The sequence below is a fragment of the Hyperoodon ampullatus genome, assembly GCF_949752795.1.
Source record: "Hyperoodon ampullatus genome assembly, chromosome: 7".
Lineage (NCBI taxonomy): Eukaryota > Metazoa > Chordata > Mammalia > Artiodactyla > Ziphiidae > Hyperoodon > Hyperoodon ampullatus.
Window position 1 is genome coordinate 105113030 of NC_136920.1, and position 23364 is coordinate 105136393.

Sequence of the window (23364 nt, forward strand, 5' to 3'; positions counted from 1 at the left end):
TCCTGATAGTTAATAACCTAAAAGAACCACTTCTCATGAGCTCCCAGTGAACTATGAAACTGGTTTATAAATTTTAATGAAAATTTACTTTTCCTGCTATTTCCATCTCCATTCAAATTAATGATGTCTTTTTAAATCCCTCTCCCCATTTCCTAGCAATAATTACTTCATATTTATTTCTGGCTGCAAAAGTTTCCATTCATTCCCAGAGATCCTGGTCTCAACAACTTAAGAGAACTACCTTTAGTCATTTACGGATTTTGCCATAAGGATTTCAGATCAATGTCTAGCACAGAGAAAAAAGCTAAGGGAGGGAGGGAGGGAGGGAGGAAGGAAAAAGAAAAAGAGAAAGAAAAAGAGAAAGATTTGGGAAGATAATGATACCTATGGATACCTATGAGCATAAAAACTATGAGCAAGTTATACAAGCTATTCAAAAGGGTTGAATCTATTTAAATGGGCATAACCCAAGAAAAACAGAAAAAAAGATATTTAGAACAATTCTCTCCCTTGGGACTTGAAGTAACCAGGTACCTCAGAAGGCAAGGATATATTTCAGGGTTGTAAAAAGGAAGATAGGTTGAAAGTAGCACTCAGATCCTCAGGTTCCCTCCAGGATCCTATACACTGGGTCTCCTGAAGAAAAGCGAAAGTCTTATTCTCGAGAAAGGCTTCAAGCCAAGACACCAGAGACAGTGGAAAAAAGAGGCACCAGAGCCAGAGTGAAAACACGGGTACTGAGTGTAAGTCTGAATGCTGACTGGGAGCCCTCTATGTCTACTTCCTTGCTAGGCTTCTAGACAGCCAGCAGCAAGCTTAATCCTTCTGCTCAAGAGGTTGAAGTATTCTTATCTGGAGAGACTGAATGTTCAAAAAGAATATACTTTAACATCTTAGTCCTCCACAAGATGACCAACTCCGTCTAAATCCCCTCGCAATGAAGGCGGTTAGTCAACAAGCCTCATCCACATACAAATCACTTCAAATAAGCTTCTTGATGCCTCACTGTTACATATAATAAAAGACAGTCAATTGCAGACAATCAGGAAAAGTCTCAAAAATGAAAAGACAGATAAAAGAGTAAAAATGAAACTCAACAGAAACAATGTAAAGAAAACTTTAACCTAGTATCTTCAGAGAGCTAAAACACTGCATTCATCAAATAAGAGTAAGAGGCTATAAAAAAGGAACTCTTGGTGCTTCATTAAAATTTTAATCAGAAAAGTTGAAATATAAAATCAAGAAATCCCCCAGAAATAACAAGAAAAAGACAATGAAATGGCAACAGAAGAAACAGGAAAACTAGAGGATTTATCAAAGAGGTCAAATACTCTTCCAGAAAGAGAAAATAAGGGGGGAATGAGAAAATGTTATAAAAAAGGTATGAGAAAGGAAACAAGCTAAGTACACAAATTCCCCATTAGTAAGCAGTAATTACATACTCAAAACAAATACTGAATATTTATTTAATCAAATCACCAAAGAAGCAATTTAGAAGTATATTTCCTGCAACTGAAAGACATGAGTCCCTATTGAGTGCTGCTCAATACTGAAGGTATTCAAGTTTAAAATTTAATAGAATTAATAACTCAATCTTTCCTCATTGCACTGGACACATTTTAAGTGGTCAATTGTCACATGTAGCTAGTAGCTATAGTATTAGACAGTGCAGACATAGAACATTTCAGTGATCAAAGAAAATTCTATTGAATACTGCTGGTCTAGATTGAAAAAATATACTGAATGCGCCTATACAACAAATGGGACCTCACACTAAGGCACATTATCATAAAATTTCAGGACTCCATAGATAAATAGAAAATACTAAGAACAGCCAGAAAAAGAAAAGGGGGCTACAAAAAACAGAATCAGAAAGGCAAAGGTCTTTTCAACATAATACTGACTACTGTAAGACAATGGAGCACTATCTGCAAAGTTCTAAGAGAAAATTATTTCAACCCAGATTTCTATTCTCAATACAACTATCATTCAAGAAGAGGACATTATGGGCTTCCCTGGTGGCGCAGTGGTTGGGAGTCCGCCTGCCGGTGCGGGGGACGCGGGTTCGTGCCCCAGTCTGGGAGGTTCCCACATGCGGCGGAGCAGCTGGGCCCATGAGCCATGGCCGCTGAGCCTGCGCGTCTGGAGCCTGTGCTCCGTGGCGGGAGAGGCCACAACAGTGAGAGGTCCATGTACCGCCAAAAAAAAAAAAAAAAAAAGAATAGGACATTATCAGATATGCAACAATTCAAAAAATGTACCTCCCATGCACTCTTACTTAGGAAGCTATTAAAGAATGAGCTTTAGTTTAAAAGACAATAATAATAATAAATCAAGAAAGAGGAAGGGGACTTCCCTGGTGGTGCAGTGGTTAAGAATCCACCTGCCAATGCAGGGGACAAGGGTTCAATCCCTGGTCTGAGAAGATCCCACATGCTGCAGAGCAACTAAGCCCGTGAGCCACAACTACTGAAGCCTGTGCGCCTAGAGCCTGTGCTCCGCAACAAGAGATACCACCACAGTGAGAAGCCCGTGCACTGCAACGAAGAGTAGCCCCCATTTGCCACAACTAGAGAAAGCCCACGTGCAGCAATGAAGACCCAAATGAAAAGTCTCACGATGACAAACGTGCATCAGGCTTATGGAGCAACCAGTCCAGATTAGAGCTGAAGACTTTTAAAAGGCTGCAACAAGGAGATCCCAAGGGAAAAAGAAACAGACTGTGTTTGAACTATTAGGAAACTAGGAATGTGACATCTGCTGGAATATCTGAGGAAAGTTAGAACAGGAAACACAAAACTAATTTTAACTCAATCATTAACTTGATATAAGAAATGTAGTTAGAAATATGAAGCTAAATACCAAGAGAAATAATGGCTTCTGGAGAGTAAGGAGGGGTAAAGTACGGCTTGCTATGTCTCATAACTCACTTTTACCCATATCGCATATTATTCATTAAGAAATAAAACTGAGAAAAATTAAGAATAAAGTTTAAAAAAGATACTAGTGTACTCTAAAGAAGTTCCTGGACATACTATGAGATACGCTACATAAATACACTGGAACTTTATACATTAACATGGAAAGCCTTGGAAAGCAAATCATAGACTGGTATGTATAATATTATTTTATACACTTCATAAACACATAATACTATATATTGCTCATGAACACATTCATATAAGCTTTTTAAAATAAACTAGAAGAGATTCTTGACATTTTTTGTGCCATAGTTACAACCTATGAACCCCTTCTCAGAATATTTTTAAACGCATTAAGTAAAACATATAGGAGTATAAGAGAAAGCAATTATAATGAAACAAACATTTTATTGAATTTTTTATATAGCAATGTATATGCTTATTTACTAACGTATTAAATAACACAACCTAGCTGTATATCTAATAACTACCATAATATCAAAATAGTACTAAGTGTGAACAATATTCCAAGATATCTACAGAAACTGTAATGTAAAATGATACTATGATTTTCAATTGATGCCAAAGTTACAGGTACTACCACAACAGTTCGCTGCTTACATTTATAATTGAAGGAAATGCTAAATCTCAGTAAAGGTTACTGAATATATGTAATTTTTTCCCCATCTAAGTTCACAGACACCCTGAATTCTATCACAGACAAGAAGTGAAGAGCCTTCAATTAAAAGGTTACCTACCAACTATGACAGTAAATATGTCTAGGGAAAGGAGAAGAGGGAAAATAGTGAGACTGGGAAAGGGTACAAAAAGGATTTCAACTACATCTACTAAATATTTGGTTTCTTTAACAAACGGCAAGGAAAATATGACAAAACAGTAATATCTGTTCATTGTGATATATCAATATACAGAATACATGTTATATATGCAATATAATTAATTGCTTATTTTGACCTAAACTATTTTAGGTTCAAAAATCGGGAGGGGAAGGGTGGAATCAGAGTGTAATATAAGTAGATACAAACATAACTAAAATGTTTCAAAACGGTACATTCAAAACAGTGATGAGGAGCAGGGGCTGGGGCAGGGTAGCTGGAATGAGTTATTGTGGAGCTGGAGAAAACAGCGTAGAGAGTTTTAAAAACATGCATACTTAACTACTGCTGCCAGTCACGTGGGAATGAACTTTATGATGACTGAGATATGCTTTAAAATACTCCCAGCGTGATGGAAGACAGGAGCTAAGTGGGTGGTCATGAGAAAGATAACTGCTCAAACTGGGTAATATGTATATGAGGGTACTTTAGACTCAATCTCTGTGTATGTTTAAAATTTACCATAATAATTAATGCAATAAAATTAGGTGTTTGAAGAATTCAAATTACCACTTATTTATCCTTATCTTTTGTTCTTGCCTCTAAACTAGTTAGCCTCTGTAATTACTTCCATACCCCATCCCACCCCCACAAAGCCATCAGTTGTATGATATTATAATGGCGTTTTGAACGTTTAAACACATTAAATGTAATGATTTTAAAATAAAAATTAGAATGGTTGGAGAAAAGATGTACTTCACTGATTTTTCTTGTTAAGTAAGTTATAGTATTTGTCAAAGTTTCCAATTTTCAAAGAAACAGTTTTTTTTTCACATCTTTAAATTTTTAATTCTCCTTTGATCCTGTAGGCTCCTCGGATTCTATGATGTAATTATTATCATGAAACAATAAGAGCACAAGAAGATGAAGACATTACAAAAATTTTCACTGACATATCCTTAGTGTTAGTCATCCCAGTTATCAATTTACTTAATTTTCTTTTATAAAATAAGAAAGCCCAATTATTTGAGTCAAACTATTTGAATTACTGGAATACACCCATTTATAAGCCCATGATCACAGAACATTTTCTCAAAAAAAGTTTTCTTACCCAGTCCCCTGGCTGCAAGATCAGTAGCAAAGAGTACTGCAGCTCTCTTGCCAACAAATTCATTATAGACTTCCATTCTTCTCATCTGCTGCTGTCGACCATGCAGGGCAAGGATAGAAATGCCAGGACGCAGCCGGCAGAATACTTGGTACAGATACTGAACCTAGGCATTTACAGAAAAATGATTTTGGTAGTACTTCTGTGTAGCAGCAGGAAGTAAGCTTGCAAGATGAACAGAAAAATGCATTACAGAGCACAGGTTCATCAATTAAAGTACAGAGCACAGAAAGGGAAATGTAGTCTAGAGCTGTGGTCTTCAAACAAAGCTGTGGTCTTTGAACATTTTTGCTCACATTATTTCCTAAAAGAATTTTGAAAAAAATATGCCCTCCTTACATTTTTAAGTTAGTATTTGACATTTTTCCAAATTTAAGTGGTTGCAAAGAATGTAATTTCTGGTATATTTAAATATATTTTAAAATAAAGACTTACCTCTTATAAATGTATCCAACTGATTCTAAATAGCACAGCAATATGATATCCACCACCAGCTATTTAAAAATGTATAAAAATAACGGGGAAGGCTACGCATGTGTGGGGCAGGACCCCTCGATTTTGCTGAGAACCTAAGACTGCTCTAAAACAAAGTCTTTAAAAAAGGAAGATTACTAACAAAATGTGAGGAACCTCTTCCTTAACAGAAAAATTTTACATCATTTCTTTTCTTCCTTGAATTCATATTTCTATTTCCTGACCTCACAGAATTTTATCTTGTTTTATGCTCGAAAGTCTCTTATTGATCACTTTATCACAATTTGTGATTTTCTACAACAAAACTATGTATATGTAAGTTTTAATTTTAATTTCCTATAGCCGTAAAGCTGCATTAAAAATTCTCAGACTCAGCTACTATTACAATTATTAGTACAGAACTGGCCGAAACAAAAAAATGTTAAAATTTGATTAAAAAAACTGTTAAACATAAAAAGTAAAATTCTATTATAAATATCTCTCTTAATATATGAGACTAGTAGAGCTGTTGCTTTAGTTTTATTTTTCTTTAGTTTACGTACTTATAAATGAATACCACTGGTTGCTATACTGAGGCAGAGTACAGCATCATTTTATTCCTATTTCTCTAACACAGGTGTTAAGAAAATCTCTTCATGAAAATATAGAAAATGGACTGGAAGGGACCTTAACTTTTTGAACTCCTATAAAATATGTCAAAAACATGATGATAGATTACAAATAATTTTATCTATCAGCTAATAACTCCATTAAGTCTTCCTTCGGATTTTGTTGAAAGTAAAGAATGGGAAACCAGCTAAATTGCAAAATGACTTGTTACTCCAAAATTAAAGTTATTCACTTTCTAAAACAATATTCTAGTGCTAGGAAGGTTCTCTGATCCTGAGACAATGCACCAGTAACACTAGGGATAGAGGGACTCCTGCCTTTCCTTTGTAAAGTTTTTAAAAGGGCTAACATGAAAGCGGAGATGAGAAAGGAGAGCCCACAGACCAGACCACAGATGTACTCTCAGGCAACCCAATCTCAGAAAAGCATATACGGAAATTGAAGAACTATTAAAATGGAAGATCAACCAAGAGGCTAAGAGAAAGTTAAGCACGGTTTAAACTGCACTGTAGCATGATGGGTGGTGAGAAGTGTGGTAAAACTAATGAGAACTGTCAACAGATTGAATATGAGTTGAAGACAAGCAAGAATTAAGGATTCGGTCATTTAATGAGATGGGGAAGAGTTAGAGGGAGCAGAACTTAGGGATAGGAAATCTTAAAACTGCTTTTCCTATGTTAAATTTAAGATGCCCTCTAGACACCCAACTGGAAATATCTAGTAGTCAAGTGGGTAAACAAGTCTGGGGCTCAGAAAAGAAGACAGGGCTTAGGATGTAGATTTGGCAGTTGTTAGAATACAGATGGCATTTAAAGCCATGGAACTAAAGAGGTACAGAAAGAGTATAGCTCAAGAAAGGGCAGAGTATACTTCGCCCACTGTGAAGAGGAAAAGCAGAGTATTACAGAGTAAAAACTTTAAACATTAACTCTTAAAATTATTTCCTTTTACACAGATACGAAAAGCTGAGATTAGAGACAGCTTGGTCCTCTATTCTATGTGGAGCCTCAGGGAAATGCCAGGACTCCAGAGAATAACTGGCTTCACGGAATGCCTAGACCTTCACTATCGGTCCTGGTCAGCTTCACTGACTCCCTGCATCCAGCCTGACCACAGAAAGGTCTCCTTAAGACTGGGGACCTGATGTGGAACACATGCAACCAAGTGACACCTGAGAAGCTTATCCAAGACCTAAGAGAGGAAAAAGACTGACAGAGAGAAGGACTTTCTGCCTGGCCTGAGATGACATTGCCTAAAATAAAAATTATCTCAAGCCTTAGGAGGTGTTACGCACTGTGTCCCATCACATTTTATATGTTGAAATCCTAACCCCAGCACTTCAGAATGTGGCTGTATTTGGAAATGGGGTCTTTGAAGAGGTAATTAAGGTTAAACGAGGTCATATGGGTGGACCCTAATTCATTATGAATGATGTCCTTATAAGAAGAGGGTATTTGGGCACAGACAGGCACAGAGGGAAGCCATGGGAAGACACAGGGAGAACAAAGCCATCTACAAGGCAAGGAGAGAGGTTTCAGAGGGAAATGACTCTCTGTACTTTGCTGTGGTGGCCCTAGCATGCTAACACTGCAGGGAGAAATCCAGCTGTATTTCATGCCCCTCTGTGTTTGAGGATGAAGCTTTGTACCTTCTACAAAAAGAAGCAGGAGGAGAAAGAAAAGGAGGACAATGAGAACAATTATCATTCACTGAGCTCTTAGTCTATCCTGGGGCACGTGTAAGCCCTTTCTATGTGTATTGCTTTTCTGTCGCTGTCTAATGAATTATCACAAACATGGTGACTTCCAGCTCCCATTCATGATCCCCCAGTTTCTGTAGATCAGGAATCTGGGCACAGTGGAAGTAAGTTCCCTACTCAGGGTCTCACAGGCTGAAATGAAAGCGTCAGTGGGCTGAGGTCTCATCTGAGGCTTGCAATTCTCTTCCAAGTTCATGTAGTTGTTGGAAGAGTGCAGTCTGTTGCCTCTGTGTCATCAAAGTCCTTGCTCTCTTGTGTTCTGTCAGCCAGGGACCATGTTCAGCTGACAGAGCCCCACTCTCAGATCCTTGCCCAGGAACCCTCCCTAAGACTGTCCATAACGTGTCTGCTTTCTTCAAGGCCCACAGAAGAGTGTCTGCTGCTCACCTGATCAGGTCAGGCCCCCCTAAGATACCTCTTTTTTTTTTTTTCTTTTGCGGTACGCGGGCCTCTCTCTGTTGTGGCCTCTCCCGCTGCGGAGCACAGGCTCCGGACGCGCAGGCTCAGCAGCCATGGCTCACGGGCCCAGCCACTCCGCAGCATGTGGGATCCTCCCAGACCGGGGCACGAACCCGCGTCCCCTGCATCGGCAGGCGGACTCTCAACCACTGTGCCACCAGGGAAGCCCCAGATACCTCTCTTTTGATTAAAGAGATTTTGATTGAAGAGATTAAAGAGATTTTGATTATCTCTTTCTTTAGAAGATATAAAATTCTAAAAATCTAAAAGAAGTCCTAAAAAATCTGAAGTCATTCTTTACATGGAAAAATAATGAGGTTCTGTGCTTTCCCCAAAAAACAGACCACTACTTATCTTCCCCATAAGCTGGAGGAAAACTCACTGCATATTTATCATGCTAAGCTATTGGCAAAAGCTATAAATCTAGAATCAACCTACTATATACCAACAACTATATGTCATGAGGAAATCTGAAATATAGAAGAAAAGTGACACACAAAATCAACCACAGTTTCTTCTCTTTAAGGGAAAAGACCAAGTTTTCTTATACATCACTAAATCCCCTACTTATAAGCATATGACTAGTGTTTAAGAAATGCTGATAAACTAAATAAAGATATAAACAAAACACTACAGAATGATAGAGGAAGGTGCAGTTCATTGTCACAAGGGGGTTGGGGAGTGTCAGAAAAGGACTTTCAGGTATAACATTTGAGCTTAATCTTAAAGGATATTAAATGTTCCTCCAGAATTAGGATGGAGGGATGCAGGGAGATCAGCATGAACAAAGATACGGAGGCATGGAAATAAATGGCATATTCAGATCGGTATTCACGGAGGGTAAGGCAGACATGAGGTTATAAAGACCTCTAGGTTAGTCTAGCCATTCAATTGTTGGTTCTACCAATATTTACTGAGGACCACTATGTCCTAAGTATTGTGCTAGGTGCTAACAATACTGAAGTAAACACGGACAGTTCCTGCCCTTCCTGATTGAGCTCACAGTCTCATCCATGGGCTCCTTTAAAAATGAAGACGCCAAGATTTTCATTACTACAAATCCCTCCACATTTAGCACTGTATTTATTAAAATAGACAAATAGCATTTTCTAATGGAAATCTGATATTTTAAAAGGGACAATTCAAAACGAATAACTTAAGAAAAATAAACACTAGGTACCTCTTTACAACTGGAGAAAAATACAATACTTTTCTTCTTCAGGTGGCTTCTCAAAAAGGAATACAGCACACTTATTTTTTGCTGCAGCTCACAGACTATGTAGTTCTGTTCCAAAGTGGCAGGGGTGCTTATGGAAATAAGAGGGAAAATGTTAAAAATATGCCGTGTTGGTAACTTTGAAATCCAGACCAAAAAAGAAAACAAATGTTAACAGTGGCATGCCTCTCAAGCAGATTTTTCAGACACACACACATACATACATACATACCCCCAAAAACAACCTCTCTCCTGTCCCTTAGGAAATGAATACAACACATGACCAAAATACAAACAAAATCCCTTATAGATTATGTATCAAAAATATACATGCAAACAGGGGTCACCTCTGCAAGAGTAGGGTCAAGGATCAACTTAAGGGCATGACGGAACTTGCTGGGCAGATGGTACTGTTCTACTTCTTAGCAGGGCCTTGGGCTACAGAGACATACACATTTACCAAAACTCAGTAAATGTACTCTTAATTTGTTCGTTTATTCGCATTGTATGTAAATCTTACATCAAAAAAAAAATCTCTATACAAATACTGAACTCTAGTTAGTGATACATGTACTAAAATATTTAGGGGAAGTGTACAGATGTCTGCAAATTACTTTGAAATGCATCAAAAATAAGATGGATTGATATACAGAGGGATGGGTATAGGGTTTTCACTGCAAAATTCCTTCAATTGTGCTGCGTGTTTGAAATTTCTCATAATAAAAATGTTGGAGAGAAACATACATGCATTTACTCTTTGAACTAATAAACCTACTTTAAGGATTCTGTTCCAAAAAATAATCTGGTAAAAACACAAAAAGATACAGTATTATTTACAAAGAAAAAAAAAAAAGATGGAAATCAACCCATATGTAGTAGAAAACTTGTGTAATGAACTATTGTACACAATAATGTATCATGCAACTGCAAAAAAAGGAATGAGGAATATATATAGTGCTATGGTGTGATCTCTAGGGCATATTGTTAAGTAAAAGAAGCAAAGAAGAATAGTACATAAAATTTGGTACCATTTATCAGAATGAAGGTATATATACATTCATGCACACACAGGCAACCCTGTGGGTGTGTCTGTTTGTATAAAGAGGAAAAAAAAGAGCAACATATAGCAATATCAAGGAAACACACTGGTGTACTTCTTCTACGTATACTCTGATATACAACTCAGAAAGATTCAATCCTGGTTTTTCTGGTCCTTTGTAATTTGAGAGTAAATATTCTTTTATGCCTTAAAATATTCTCGACCATAATCTCTCAGGATATATTAACCAAACCGTTAAGTTGCTAAAGGGGAAAATTCAATAACAATATTAAACAAAATTCACAATAGCATCTGCTTTTTATAGTGCTTCTGGTGAATTTGAAATTACAGAGTACTGCAGTCATTATCATATAACCCCCAGTTTTGTAAATTATGTTGCTAAATACCTGTCCTCCAGTATGTTTTCTGATAGTCACATTTTTTTACAAATGATGGAACTGCTTTCTAGAATCATTTATGAAATAAACAGTTTTTGCATTCATTTTTTTCTAACTAACTCCATGTTCTACAGATAATGACCAACTATTATCTACAGAAACTGGGAACAGGGATAATATGTACAATTAATTTACATTTTAGAGACCACCTAATGATTGAAAAATTAGTGTCAGGTAAAGACAAAAACAGGCAGAAAGGAAACAGCAAAGAGAACAAAGAATAAAATCAAAAGACCTAGACAGTCTTTAGATTATGAAATTAATTGTACCAAGAATTTCAAGAGCTGTCTCGACACAAATTTACAAACAAAAAACCAGTGTCTACTCAATGGTAAGCCAAGGAGGAAACTGTACCTCAAATATCTCTTGCTATCCCATTCCTAAGGAGTTCTTGATAACCAAAGCTACCAGAACTCAAGATTCTCCGAAGTTTATCCACTAGGATCACCTGGAAGCACAGAATCTAGCCTCTTCTCAAGCTTTTTTTAATCCTAGACATCTATTGGTTGAACAAGGTCAAGGTGGGCCTTAATGCCCATATTCCCTGTATTTAAAGACTTTCCAAGAGGATAACCCAATTTGTTTTCTCAATATATTTCTTTTTAGACTAATATTTCACAGCAAGAAATGAAAGTTAAGATAGAGATAATGGTAGAGGTGAGTCCATATTGAGATCTTCAATTTAAATTCACTGGAAAACATTTCTGGAAGTCAAGTATGTCCAGTCTGCATGTATGTGCGTATGACTCATACCAAACATACGTACACTTCCAGCATTCATAATATCTAAATATACTTTAAAACATATTTCCCCCAACCCATTTACACCTCTCTCTCTCTCTCTCTCACACACACACACATGCACACACCTTTTACTGTCACATAGACACACATACCTTACTTTCCAGTTTTAGTGAGACCAACACAAAACATTGCTGGAATGTTTCAAACAGAAAGGTATTTTGCTAAATATTAATGCAGTTGATAAAATGTGTTCCATGACACATTAGTCCTGCATAATACAGCTAAAAAGAATGATTCTGTAACAAAATAATTTCGGTAAATGCAGGAAGCTTTATTCATCTCTCACTGCTTTGAAGAATCACAATGTCCAAGAAAATATTAAAGGTTCTGAGAAGTCTTGAAGAACACTGCTTTACCTTAACTCAATATTTGCTATTTATCTATCTAGGTATGCATTTCCCCACCTCACCCCTATTTTATGGGGGGATTTGTTCCCCACACCACATTTTGGAAAATATTGCATTAGAATAGTCACACATTTAAAGGTGCATAGAGAATTTAAATAATTTTTACCAATATACTTACTATGCTTTGCATATTTAATCAACAATATAAAATAATGTTTTATTTCCTAGAAAAGTAGTATTAATTTGAAATGTCAAATTCTTAATCTAAAAAGAGAGAACACTGATTGTGATTGAATCAAATATCGTTTCAAATAGTACATACCTGTATTTTGCTTTTTCATGAACCCAAACATACTCAGGGTTTTTCAAACTCAAGCGTGCAAGGTCCTTTACAGATTTGGTTTGTGTAGCTGAGAAAAGCAAAGTCTGACGTTTCTTGGGAAGGTTTTCAATAATAGCATTCATGGTATCAGCAAAGCCCATATCCAAGATTCTATCTGCTTCATCAAGAACTAAAAAGAGAGATGCAAGTTGAACAACAATACTTAAGAGACACGTTAGGCTAAATGCGATATGGTATTCTGCACTGGATTCTAGAACAGAAAAAGGAAATTCGTGGAAAAACTGGTGAAATCGAAAAAAAGTCTGTATATTAAATAAATATGCCAATGTTAATCACTTAGTTTTGGCAAAGGTACCAAAGTTATGTAAGATGTTACACTGGGGGAAACTGAGGGACAGAAGCGCATAGAGAAACGTTCTGTACTGTCACTGCAACTTTCCCATAAATCTAGAATTATTCCGAAATTGATTTAAAAAAATACACATTAGGTAACATCCTAAGTAGATGCACCTTAAAAGATAACTCTTAGCAGTGTCAAATACTGAGGTGTCTAATTTCATACAGAAAAGAGGGCTTATCTCTTTCTATTTTGATTTTAAAAAGGTCTCAGTGAAAACGGTAATTCAAAAAGTTACATGAAGCAGAAACTAACACACCATTGTAAAGCAATTATACTCCAATAAAGATGTTAAAAAAAAAGAAAAAGTTACACGTACCACAATGCTCACTGCAGCACTACTGACAATAGCCAGGACATGGAAGCAACCTAAATATCCATCAACAAATGAATGGATAAAGATGTGGCACATATATACAATGGAATATTACTCAGCCATAAAAAGGAATGAAATTGAGTTATTTGTAGTGAGGTGGATGGACCTAGAGTCTGTCATACAGAGTGAAGTAAGTCAGAAAAAGAAAAGCAAATGCCGTATGCTAACGCACACATATGGAATCTTAGAAAACAGTACTGATGAACCTAGTGGCAGGGCAAGAATAAAGGTGAAAATGTAGAGAACAAACTTGAGGACATGGGGCAGAGGAAGGGGAAACTGGGACGAAGTGAGAGAGTGGCACTGACATATATACACTACCAAATGTAAAATAGATAGCTAGTGGGAAGCTGCTGCATAGCACAGGGAGATCAGCTCGATGCTTTGTGACCACCTAGAGGGGTGGGATAGGGAGGGTGGGAGGGAGGCTCGAGAGAGGGGATATGGGGATATATGTATACATGTAGCTGATTCACTTTGTTATACAGCAGAAACTAACACAACATTGTAAAGCAATTATACTCCAATAAAGATATAAAAAAAAGAAAGTCTGAGTTGTACTCTCTGGATTTAGAACCATATGCCAAAAAATTGCTTCAAGTTATTTCTCAGATTTTTAGTCACAATATTTATTCAATAAAATATTTCTATCATTAAAATTTATGAGCGCTCACTCCTAAGCCTGAGATTTTTTTCATTAGAGATATATTAGACTCACCTAATATCTGGAGATTGGTAGCATGAAAACATATCGTTTCATCCATGTGTTGAAGAAGCCGACCCGGTGTGCAAACAAGTATATTTATGTTATTGATCCTCTCAGCTTCGTGTTTCAGATCCTGAAAACAGTTGTTTCTTTTGATTACACAGACCCATCACTGAGCAGCCTGTATACCAAAACTATACAAGCCATCTGCATGTGGCATTTCATCATAGCAATGTAAATACTCTAGAAATAAATGTAATTTCTCCCTTCTATTTTTATAGCACATCCAAATTTCTGGGCTAAACCAAAGTCCTTAGTGAAGACCTAAAGAGTTCAGAGCCCCTCTAGATTCTTAATCATATCTGGGATTTTGAAGCCAAGAAAAATATATGACTGCTCCAAGTCTTTATTTCCTCCTGTGTCTGCCAGAACCTACTTAAAAACTAGAATTATACCCATTCTTTTAAGTCAGAACCCAGGGGCACTGAACAGGCTCTCTGACACCACTCACTGCACTTCATGGACTGAAAACAAGAGCTGAGTTCTCCACATTCTAGAATATCTCTCCTCAAAACAAGAGCCACAGAATGTTAGTTGTTAAAGCTGGGTGATAGGTCCATGAGTATGTGAGGGCTTGTGATACTCTTCCTTTTTTTGTGCATGTTTGCATATAACTTCAAGAACTCCTCACAATCTATAAGAGACTCTAGCCAAGACAAGTAGTCCAGGTAAACCAGAAGAAAAAGAAGTGGAGCAGCAGGCTTTACTATAACCTAAAATAAACACTCCTCAAAACTACCTTCTACCTTCCTTTCTTCTGCTGCTGACCCAGCAATATTCTGAATTATTCAACCTCCTAGATACTTTATTGAAAGGAACTAGTCTACATACTGAAATGTACCTTTTCCAATGAATATTAACAAACAGATTTACAGGCTAATTAGAATTAATTAGTCTCAGAGAATCTGATCAATCCAGATACCCTGACAAAACAGACTTTCTGGACCTGCAAAACTGACAAACATATTCTGGATGATAGTGACCACACCAGGATGCTGCCACCTCCTGTCTAGGGGGCCAGCCTCTGTTTAGATGATATCTCTACCTCTTCCCGGTCAACCGCCACAGTGCTCCAACATAAATAAGTTATAGAAGGAAAGAAGGACAAGGACAAAAAGACAAACCTTTCCGCCAATGATGAGGCCAGCTGAGAAGTCATGATTCTTCCCTACTTTTCGGAGAACCTCAAAGGTCTGATAGGCCAGTTCTCTTGTAGGTGATATAATCAGAACCCCCAGCCCATCTGTTGGGGTCCACTGCAGACGATACAAGCCTTCCAGCACCTCAAAAAAGAACAAATTCATGTTCAATAAGTCATTTAGAGAGGCAACTTTTTGACTCCTGAGTCAACCTTGCCCCCCCAAATCAAAGGCACCTTCCAAGCAGAAAGCATTACCTGTCATGAGTCTTAATCAGAAAGAAGAAACTGTTTGCTTTGTTTTTTCTTTTTCTTCTATCCACCAGAAGCATCCTCCCCCAAGTCATAGAGGAAAAGAAGCCCCATGGCAGTGCAGTTGCTACCAGAGACATGCCATGAGGAGATGGCAATCAGTGAAAGGTCTGTATAGCCCACAGTTCATTAAAACAGATTTCAGAAAAATATTTGTCACCATTTTCTGAACAGAAACCACATTAAAATAAACTCTGTGTAACTGCCGTAGTTATACAGTGACTGAATTTTCTAGTTGTAGAAAGATGTTGTTATAAAAACTAGAATTTAAGAGAAAAATGGTTTTTTAACACTTGGAACAAAAAAATCAAATGTGATTTTTCTGAGCTGATTATTTAGCAGGAATTAAAAATTACAAGACCAACTGCATAACAGATATAAGTGAATTCCTAAGAGGCTCTACTGTTTTACTGCTATAAAAGATAGATATCAATGTCCTGGAAAATTCTCAGTGAATGGCCCAATTTCCTTAAAGTGAGCAATTTCAGCTTTATCCTAAACAGGTGGCAAATATAAATGCGATTGGCAGGTTTACAAGGGTTGAGTACAGAAACAGCCTTCCCTGCCATGCCACCGGGCTCATTGCAGAGAAGAACCATTCTGACCTGCCACCCTGGAACACCCCACATCCTTCAGGAATTCAGGCTTGTCGGCACACGATAATTCATTCATTTAATAAGTTATTGAGTGCCCATCATGTGCAAGGTGCTGTGCTAGGACATGGGGGATACAATAGAGAACAAGACAGATGTGGCACCAGTCTGATAAAGCTTGCATTCTAGCCAGGGAAACCCAACATGAAACAACTCTTCACACAATTATTTCTATCTAGGCACAGAATGTTTTAAAATCATATAACAAAGGATCTGACCCAACATGAAAAAACTACTTACTGGAACAAGGAAAGCCAAAGTCTTGCCAGATCCAGTTTTGGCAGCTCCAAGGACATCTTTACCTTGCAATGCCAACCCAATGGTCTGCTTCTGTATCTCAGTTACCAAACGGTACTGCGCTTCTTGCAAACCTGCCAGTATGGACAGGAAGAAAACGACACTTTAGAGCATCCCTGTAGAACAGTACTATGGGCTGAATTGTGCACCCCCTCGATCCCAGAATTCACATGTTGAACCCCTAACCCCCAGTACTTAGAATGTGACTGTGTTCAGACACAGGTGATTAAAGAGGTGATTAAGTTAAAATGAGTCCATTAGGGTGGGCCCAAGTCCAATCTGACTGATGTCTTTATAGGAAGGGAAAATTTGGACATAAAAACAAACACTAGGGGTGTGAGTACACAGCGGGACAACTACTTTGAGAGGCAGCAGAGGGCAACCATCTGTAAGCCAAGGAGAGAGGCCTGGAACATATCCTTCCATCATGACCCTCAGAGGAAACCACCCCTGCCAGCACCTTTATCTTAGACTTCTGGCCTCCAGAACAATGAGAAAATAAATTTGTTGTTTAAGCCACGTAGTCTGTGTTATTTTGTTCTGGTGGCACTAGCAAATCAATACAAAAGGTGACACATTTTTGTTTGTTCTCTTGCTTATTTTAAACATTTTAATTATTCAGAGGCCCTGGCACCTTGGTTTTTTACTACTGTTTTTTTTTTAACCAGTCCAGAAAGAATGAGAATGACAAATTGGTAAAACTTAAATTAATATTGTTTCTTGCTATAGGTTTTCATGATATCAAAATAAGATTTTTTTTGAATTTTATTTTATTTTTTTATATAGCATGTTTTCTTTTGTTTTGTTTTTGGGTTTTTTTTGGCGGTACGCAGGCCTCTCACTGTTGTGGCCTCTCCCGTTGCGGAGCACAGGCTCCGGACGCGCATGGCTCACGGGCCCAGCCACTCCACGGCATGTGGGATCCTCCCAGACCGGGGCACAAACCCGTGTCCCCTGCATCGGCAGGCGGACCCTCAACCACTGCACCACCAGGGAAGCCCGCATGTTCTTATTAGTTATCTATTTGATACATATTAGTGTATATATGTCAATCCCAATCTCCCAATTCATCACACCACTACCAACACCACCACCCCCCGCTTTCCCCCCCTTGGTGTCCATATGTTTCTTCTCTACATCTGTGTCTCTATTTCTGCCTTGCAAACTGGTTCATCTGTACCATTTTTCTAGGTTCCACATATATGTGTTAATATATGATATTTTTCTCTTTCTGACTTACTTCACTCTGTATAATAGTCTCTAGGTCCATCTACGTCTCTACCAATGACCCACTTTCTTTCCTTTTTATGGCTGAGTAATATACCACTGTATATATGAACCACATCTTCTTTATCCGTTCATCTGTCAATGGGCATTCAGGTTGCTTCCATGACCTGGCTATTGTAAACAGTGCTGCAATGAACACTGGGGTGCATGTGTCTTTTTGAATTATGGTTTTCTCTGGGTATATGCCCAGTAGTGGTACTGCTGGGTCATATGGTAATTCCATTTTTAGTTTTTTAAGGAACCTCCATACTGTTTTCTATAGTGGCTGTATCAATTTACATTCCCACCAACAGTGAAAGAGGGTTCCCTTTTCTCCACACCCTCTCCACACGCTCTCACATTTGTTGTTTGTAGATTTTCTGATGATGCCCATTCTAACTGGTGTGAAATGATACCTCACTGTAGTTTTGATTTGCATTTCTCTAATAATTAGTGAGGTTGAGCAGCTTTTCATGTGCCCCTTGGCCATCTGTACGTCTTCTTTGGAGAAATGTCTATTTAGGTTTTCTGCCCATTTTTTGATTGGGTTGTTTGTTTTTTTAATATTGAGCTGCCTGAGCTGTTTATATATTTTGGAGATTAATCCTTTGTCCGTTGATTCATTTTCAAATATTTTCTCCCACTCTGAGGGTTGTCTCTTCGTCTTCTTTATAGTTTCCTTTGCTACGCAAAAGCTTTTAAATTTCATTAGGTCCCACAAAATAAGACTTTTTTCAGGTTAAACTTTCTCTAAACATTTTTCCATTTAAAAAAAGCATCAAGAAATCCAACAATATGTCCCAAGATCACCATGAACCTACCTTTCAGTGTTTTTTTGGACAAAGGGAAATCTGAAAATCTTGTAATTTCATTTACATTTATCTGAAAAGTAAAAGGGGACTATGTGAGATAAGGCAAAATAACATACTGCATAATTCACTTGTTTTACAACAAAACTAATTTTTGTCTACATTGTGCTGCCTAGCACATCCTTGGTACTGCAGGATTGAATTCAATCATCACTTCTAAGTAAAAACTATCATTCCTTCTGAAAAGAAATATGCCTTGAAGAAGCTATCATCAAAAATATAACTCTGGGGCTTCCCTGGTGGTGCAGTGGTTGAGAGTCCGCCTGCCAATGCAGGGGATACGGGTTCGTGCCCCGGTCCGGGAAGATCCCACATGCCGCGCAGCAGCTGGGCCCGTGAGCCATGGCCGCTGAGCCTGCACGTCCAGAGCCTGTGCTCCACAACGGGAGAGGCCACAACAGTGAAAGGCCCGCGTACCGCAAAAAAAAAAAAAAAATATATATATATATATATATTTATATATATATCTCTGTAACCATTTCAACTGGTTAAAAAAAAAAACTTCATTCACTCAACACACACACACACACACACACCCCTACCTTCAATATCTTCGAACACCTCTAAAATGTTAATAATACAGTAAGCCATCATCACATCAATTTTAGGAAGAAAATTTCCCTTCATCCCATCCTTCAAAGAATATCAGTCTAGGAAGTAAAGGGCAAAATGACTATAAACCACAGACCACGATGACAAAACTTCTCTTTACACACTTTGGAGACTAACTTGAAGTTAGGTGCAGAAATATATCTTGCTAGCACAAACCTTTCAAACCCAACCTGACAACTACTCGTTTGGGGGTATACTGGAGGAGGGGTATTATTTAACAATAACCAGGGAAAGTGTCTCTGTCATGATCTGAAGTCACAAAAAGTAACATTTTGCCCTTTAACTTTACATTACCTAAATGCTCATCACTGATGTTCTTCATTAGCATAAACCCAATTTTCTGAATTTCATTTTGGATGCTCAGGAGAATTATTTTATCATAGTTGCTGAAAGTAGGAACTACTCAGATCTGGGAATGTGCTGCCAAATTATTCATGATTTGCAAAAGGGGAAAGCTGCATTTGTAAGGTTCATTTATTAAAATTACACTCCAGGCAGTAAAGGGATGACAGCTTGCATTTCATTTTAGTCTACAGATTCTTAACGTGGTCCAGACAGGGTTATTCTCTGGCCTCAAATGATGAAAACATAATTATTAAAACATTGCCTTAATCCGTACAACTCATTCCAGATAATACTGGAGAGGAGGCAGAATCAGTGTACGAACAGTAGAAGGAGAAAACTTTATTCAAATAATATCCTGTCCTATCAAGGAACCTAAATTAGGAGGTAAATAATCTCCCAAACCAGACATTAAAATCAGGTGCAGTCCACCCTGCATTTGTGGTATTATCAGCTAAAAATCTGTTTTCACAGCAAGTAGAATGCTTACAGGAGCTAGACGGGCAACACACTCTTTAATCCCCATCATAGATACAGCCCACAGGCAAAGTGGGCTACTCAGACAAAAGAGTGCATATCTTTCTAAAGTCTATCAACCTCCTAAAGGGAAAGTCTGGAAGAAACAAACTATTCCAGTACTCTACCAGCCATTACAACATAAAACTGCACACTATACGCTTAGAAAGAGGTCACCAAAGAAACAAAAAGGACATTTTTTACTCCACTGATGTCTAGAACAAGGGTCAGCAGACTATGGCCCACAGGCCCAATCTTTTCCTCCCTGTTTTTGTAAATACAGTTATACTGGAGCACAACTACAACCATTCATTTACATACTGTCTATGTAGTTGTGCCAGAGACCATATGGCCCACAAAACTTACATTCACTATCTTAATATTCACAACTACAACCATTCATTTACATACTGTCTATGTAGTTGTGACAGAGACCATCTGGCCCACAAAACTTAATATTCACTATCTTAATATTCACAGAAAAAGTCTGCCCACCATGTTCTAGAAGACTGTCAATTATAGTCCAAGGAACACTAGGAAGCCACAGCAGAAGATGGCTATGGTTCCTACAAAAAAAATAAAACTCTCTTTCCCCTTCCCTTCATCCTTTTCTTTTCTTAGAAAAAAATCACTCTTAGAAAAATCATAACATCTCTATCAATCAAAACCTCTAAAAATCTGTATCATCATTCTTCTGAAATCAAAGAACAGATGTTTCAGTGACGGCACTTATTAAGAACGTCCCAGCGTTGGTGGAGAAGTTAGAGGGGCAGAGGAAAGGAGAACAGGGTGGATATTACTTAACCACTCTCTTATACTTCTTCCAACTGTCTTTTTTCCACAAATGTGAATGATGCTTTTACATCCCAAAGCAGGGAGGAAAAAGTATTTAAAACTTCCTAGAATGCTCCACCTATTGCAATCAAGAGAAGAAAAGCAATCTACTTCCAATTATACCAGACCAAATTCCGATTAAGGAAAAAACAAAATCAGATTAGAAAGCAGAGTTCCTAAATAGCAGAGCTGATTACAATAAAAAATCTAAATGAATCCTAGGTGCAGAGAGCTTGAGTCATTCAGCAAGTGAAAACCATTACTAAACAAATAGTTCAACATTTCTCCATAAGCTGCAATCCCCAGCTCTCCATCAGCCCCTCTAGAACACACACCCTACATAGTGGCCTTAGAAATAAGCCACCCAGAGTTCCCACTTGGGGAAGAGAGCTGACTGATAAATGCCAGCTGTCACCGCTCTAGAGCCACCACTGAAGAAGCCATGCCTGCCTGGCCTGCACCCAGTCAATGACCAAGCACAGCAGCAGTACCCATTCCCGCAGGACAGGGGATTCCTCTAATGCGTAACTTTGGTTTGAGGACATCCTATCAGGTTTCTGAAAACAGTGTTGCAGCCTGCGCGCTTCCTACCCCCTCCTCCTTCCGTCCTCTTTCCTTTCCCTCCCTATTCCTGTTCCCTCTCCTTTACCTTTACAGACACTTTCCCCCAATAAATTCCAATTCACTCAACCCCATCTTGGCATCTGCCTCTCAGAGGACCCAAGATCTAGGCTACACCAACAGTCTAGCCTCCAGACCCTTTACAGTTTGGATATATTCTCTAATTGTCCCCAGAAACTCACCACTGCTTCTAGATAAAGCTTTTAAAGGCAGCCTCTATATAAGTTTCCTACTGTTGCTGTAAACAAATTACCAAGAACAGTGGCTTAAACCAATATAAATTTATTACTTACAATTCTGGAAGTCAGAAGTCCAAAACCAGTCTCACTCAACTAAAATCGAGGTGTGGGGAGGGCTGCATTCTTTTGGGTAACTTTAGGAGAGAATCCATTTCCTTTCTTTTTCCAGCTTCTAGAGGTTGCCCACATTCCTTGGCTTATGGTCCCCTCCCATCTTCAAAACCAGCCAGCATGGACAGTCAAGTCTCTCACTTCACAGTGCTCCGACACTGACTCTTCTGCCTCCCTCCTCCACACTTAAGGGCCCTTGGATGATTACACTGGGTCCACTTGGATAATCCAGATCAACCAACACATTTCAAAGTCAGCTGATTAGCAACCTGAATTACCCCTTGCCATGTAACTTATTCACAGCTCTGAGGATCAGGATGCTGACATCTTTAGGAGGTCATTATTCTACCTACTACAGCCTCCAAAGCCATTCAGTCTACTGTCAACCCTCTTCTTCAACCTCATCTGAAGCCAGTTCTGGAACACATATCACACTCCAAGGAGTATGTCCCCCTCAAAGAACACCATGTATTTTCACATCTTTTTGTTATCTCCTCTTGTTGCTCCCTCCACCTACAATGTCCTTGCCAATCTTTTCCACCTGGAGAACACATCATTCAAGAACTGGCTCCACTCATGGCTACCACACACTGCTGTACAGTTCATGTCCTACCCAAAGGCATCTGGTAAGGCTGAGGTGTGGGAGCTGAAATCCAGCCCACTTTCAGCTCCACCAGCCAGGCCTGAGGCTGCAACCACCAGGAAGAAGGGTAGCGTGCCCAGAGGAAAAACCTTTCTCTAAGTCATCTGGCCAGAAAGGGCTCTGCACAGAATAACTCAACCTTTTTCCCTTGATTACACCATCCTCTAACTCCAGAGCACTGCACATATTTACTAGCATTACATCTGTCAAAATATATCAACCCCACCCCACCGCCCTTGAGATACAGACAGGTATTTTTTTTCCACCTATTTTTACCTAAGCCTCAACAACAACCTGTCAAAATGTTCCAAAATGTCTCTGAATCAAATTGTTCAGTATTTCACCAGTGAGGCTACTGAGCACCACCTGTGTACTGTCCACTGTAATAAAACTTCTGTGCACAAATTCTACCATCTGAGAAGCCATATGGTAGGGTCTGGCCCTTTTTACATACAATCTGCTCTGACTGTATTCTAGTATTGCTAGCCATGGCAACTGATTCCATACTGCATTTATTTCTTAACAAAATCTTAAGAAAATATTTCAAAAACTTAAAAACAAACAAACAAAAAACAGAACAATACTTAGCAGGAAAAAAATGTTCCTTCAACTTAGTGAAAAGATTGGGATTTAAACATTGTGCAACACAGTAAAGCATGGTGGTCTGGAGCCCTGGCATCAGACCTATACCTCCTGGATTAGAACTTTTCCCCTTACTATCAATAGCATTTTCACTTCCTGTTTAATGTAGTGCAAATTACTTACCCTTGCTGTGTCTTAAAGTTTCCTCACTTATATAATGGCAACTATCTCATAGGGTTGTTTGTTGTGAGGATATGGCAAATCAACATGTATAAAAGCTTGATAAATGTTAGCAATTATTATTAAAACAAGAGACCAAAAAGAACAGACCCACGTTACCGATCAGAATAAAGCCAC

The 23364-nt window shown here is 38.3% G+C and overlaps 1 protein-coding gene across 1 annotated transcript in view; it reads right to left on the reverse strand.

The window, feature by feature from the left end:
• DDX10 (DEAD-box helicase 10) overlaps positions 1-23364 on the reverse strand; it is a 243020-nt gene that overhangs the window by 216366 nt on the left and 3290 nt on the right. The window contains exons 2-8 of the mRNA XM_079708600.1: positions 18460-18520; positions 16316-16446; positions 15097-15255; positions 13925-14045; positions 12413-12602; positions 9407-9533; positions 4869-5031 (exon numbers count right to left, since the gene is read on the reverse strand). Of these exons, the coding sequence (XP_079564726.1) occupies positions 4869-5031; positions 9407-9533; positions 12413-12602; positions 13925-14045; positions 15097-15255; positions 16316-16446; positions 18460-18520 (952 nt within the window). The remainder of the gene's footprint in view (positions 1-4868; positions 5032-9406; positions 9534-12412; positions 12603-13924; positions 14046-15096; positions 15256-16315; positions 16447-18459; positions 18521-23364) is intronic.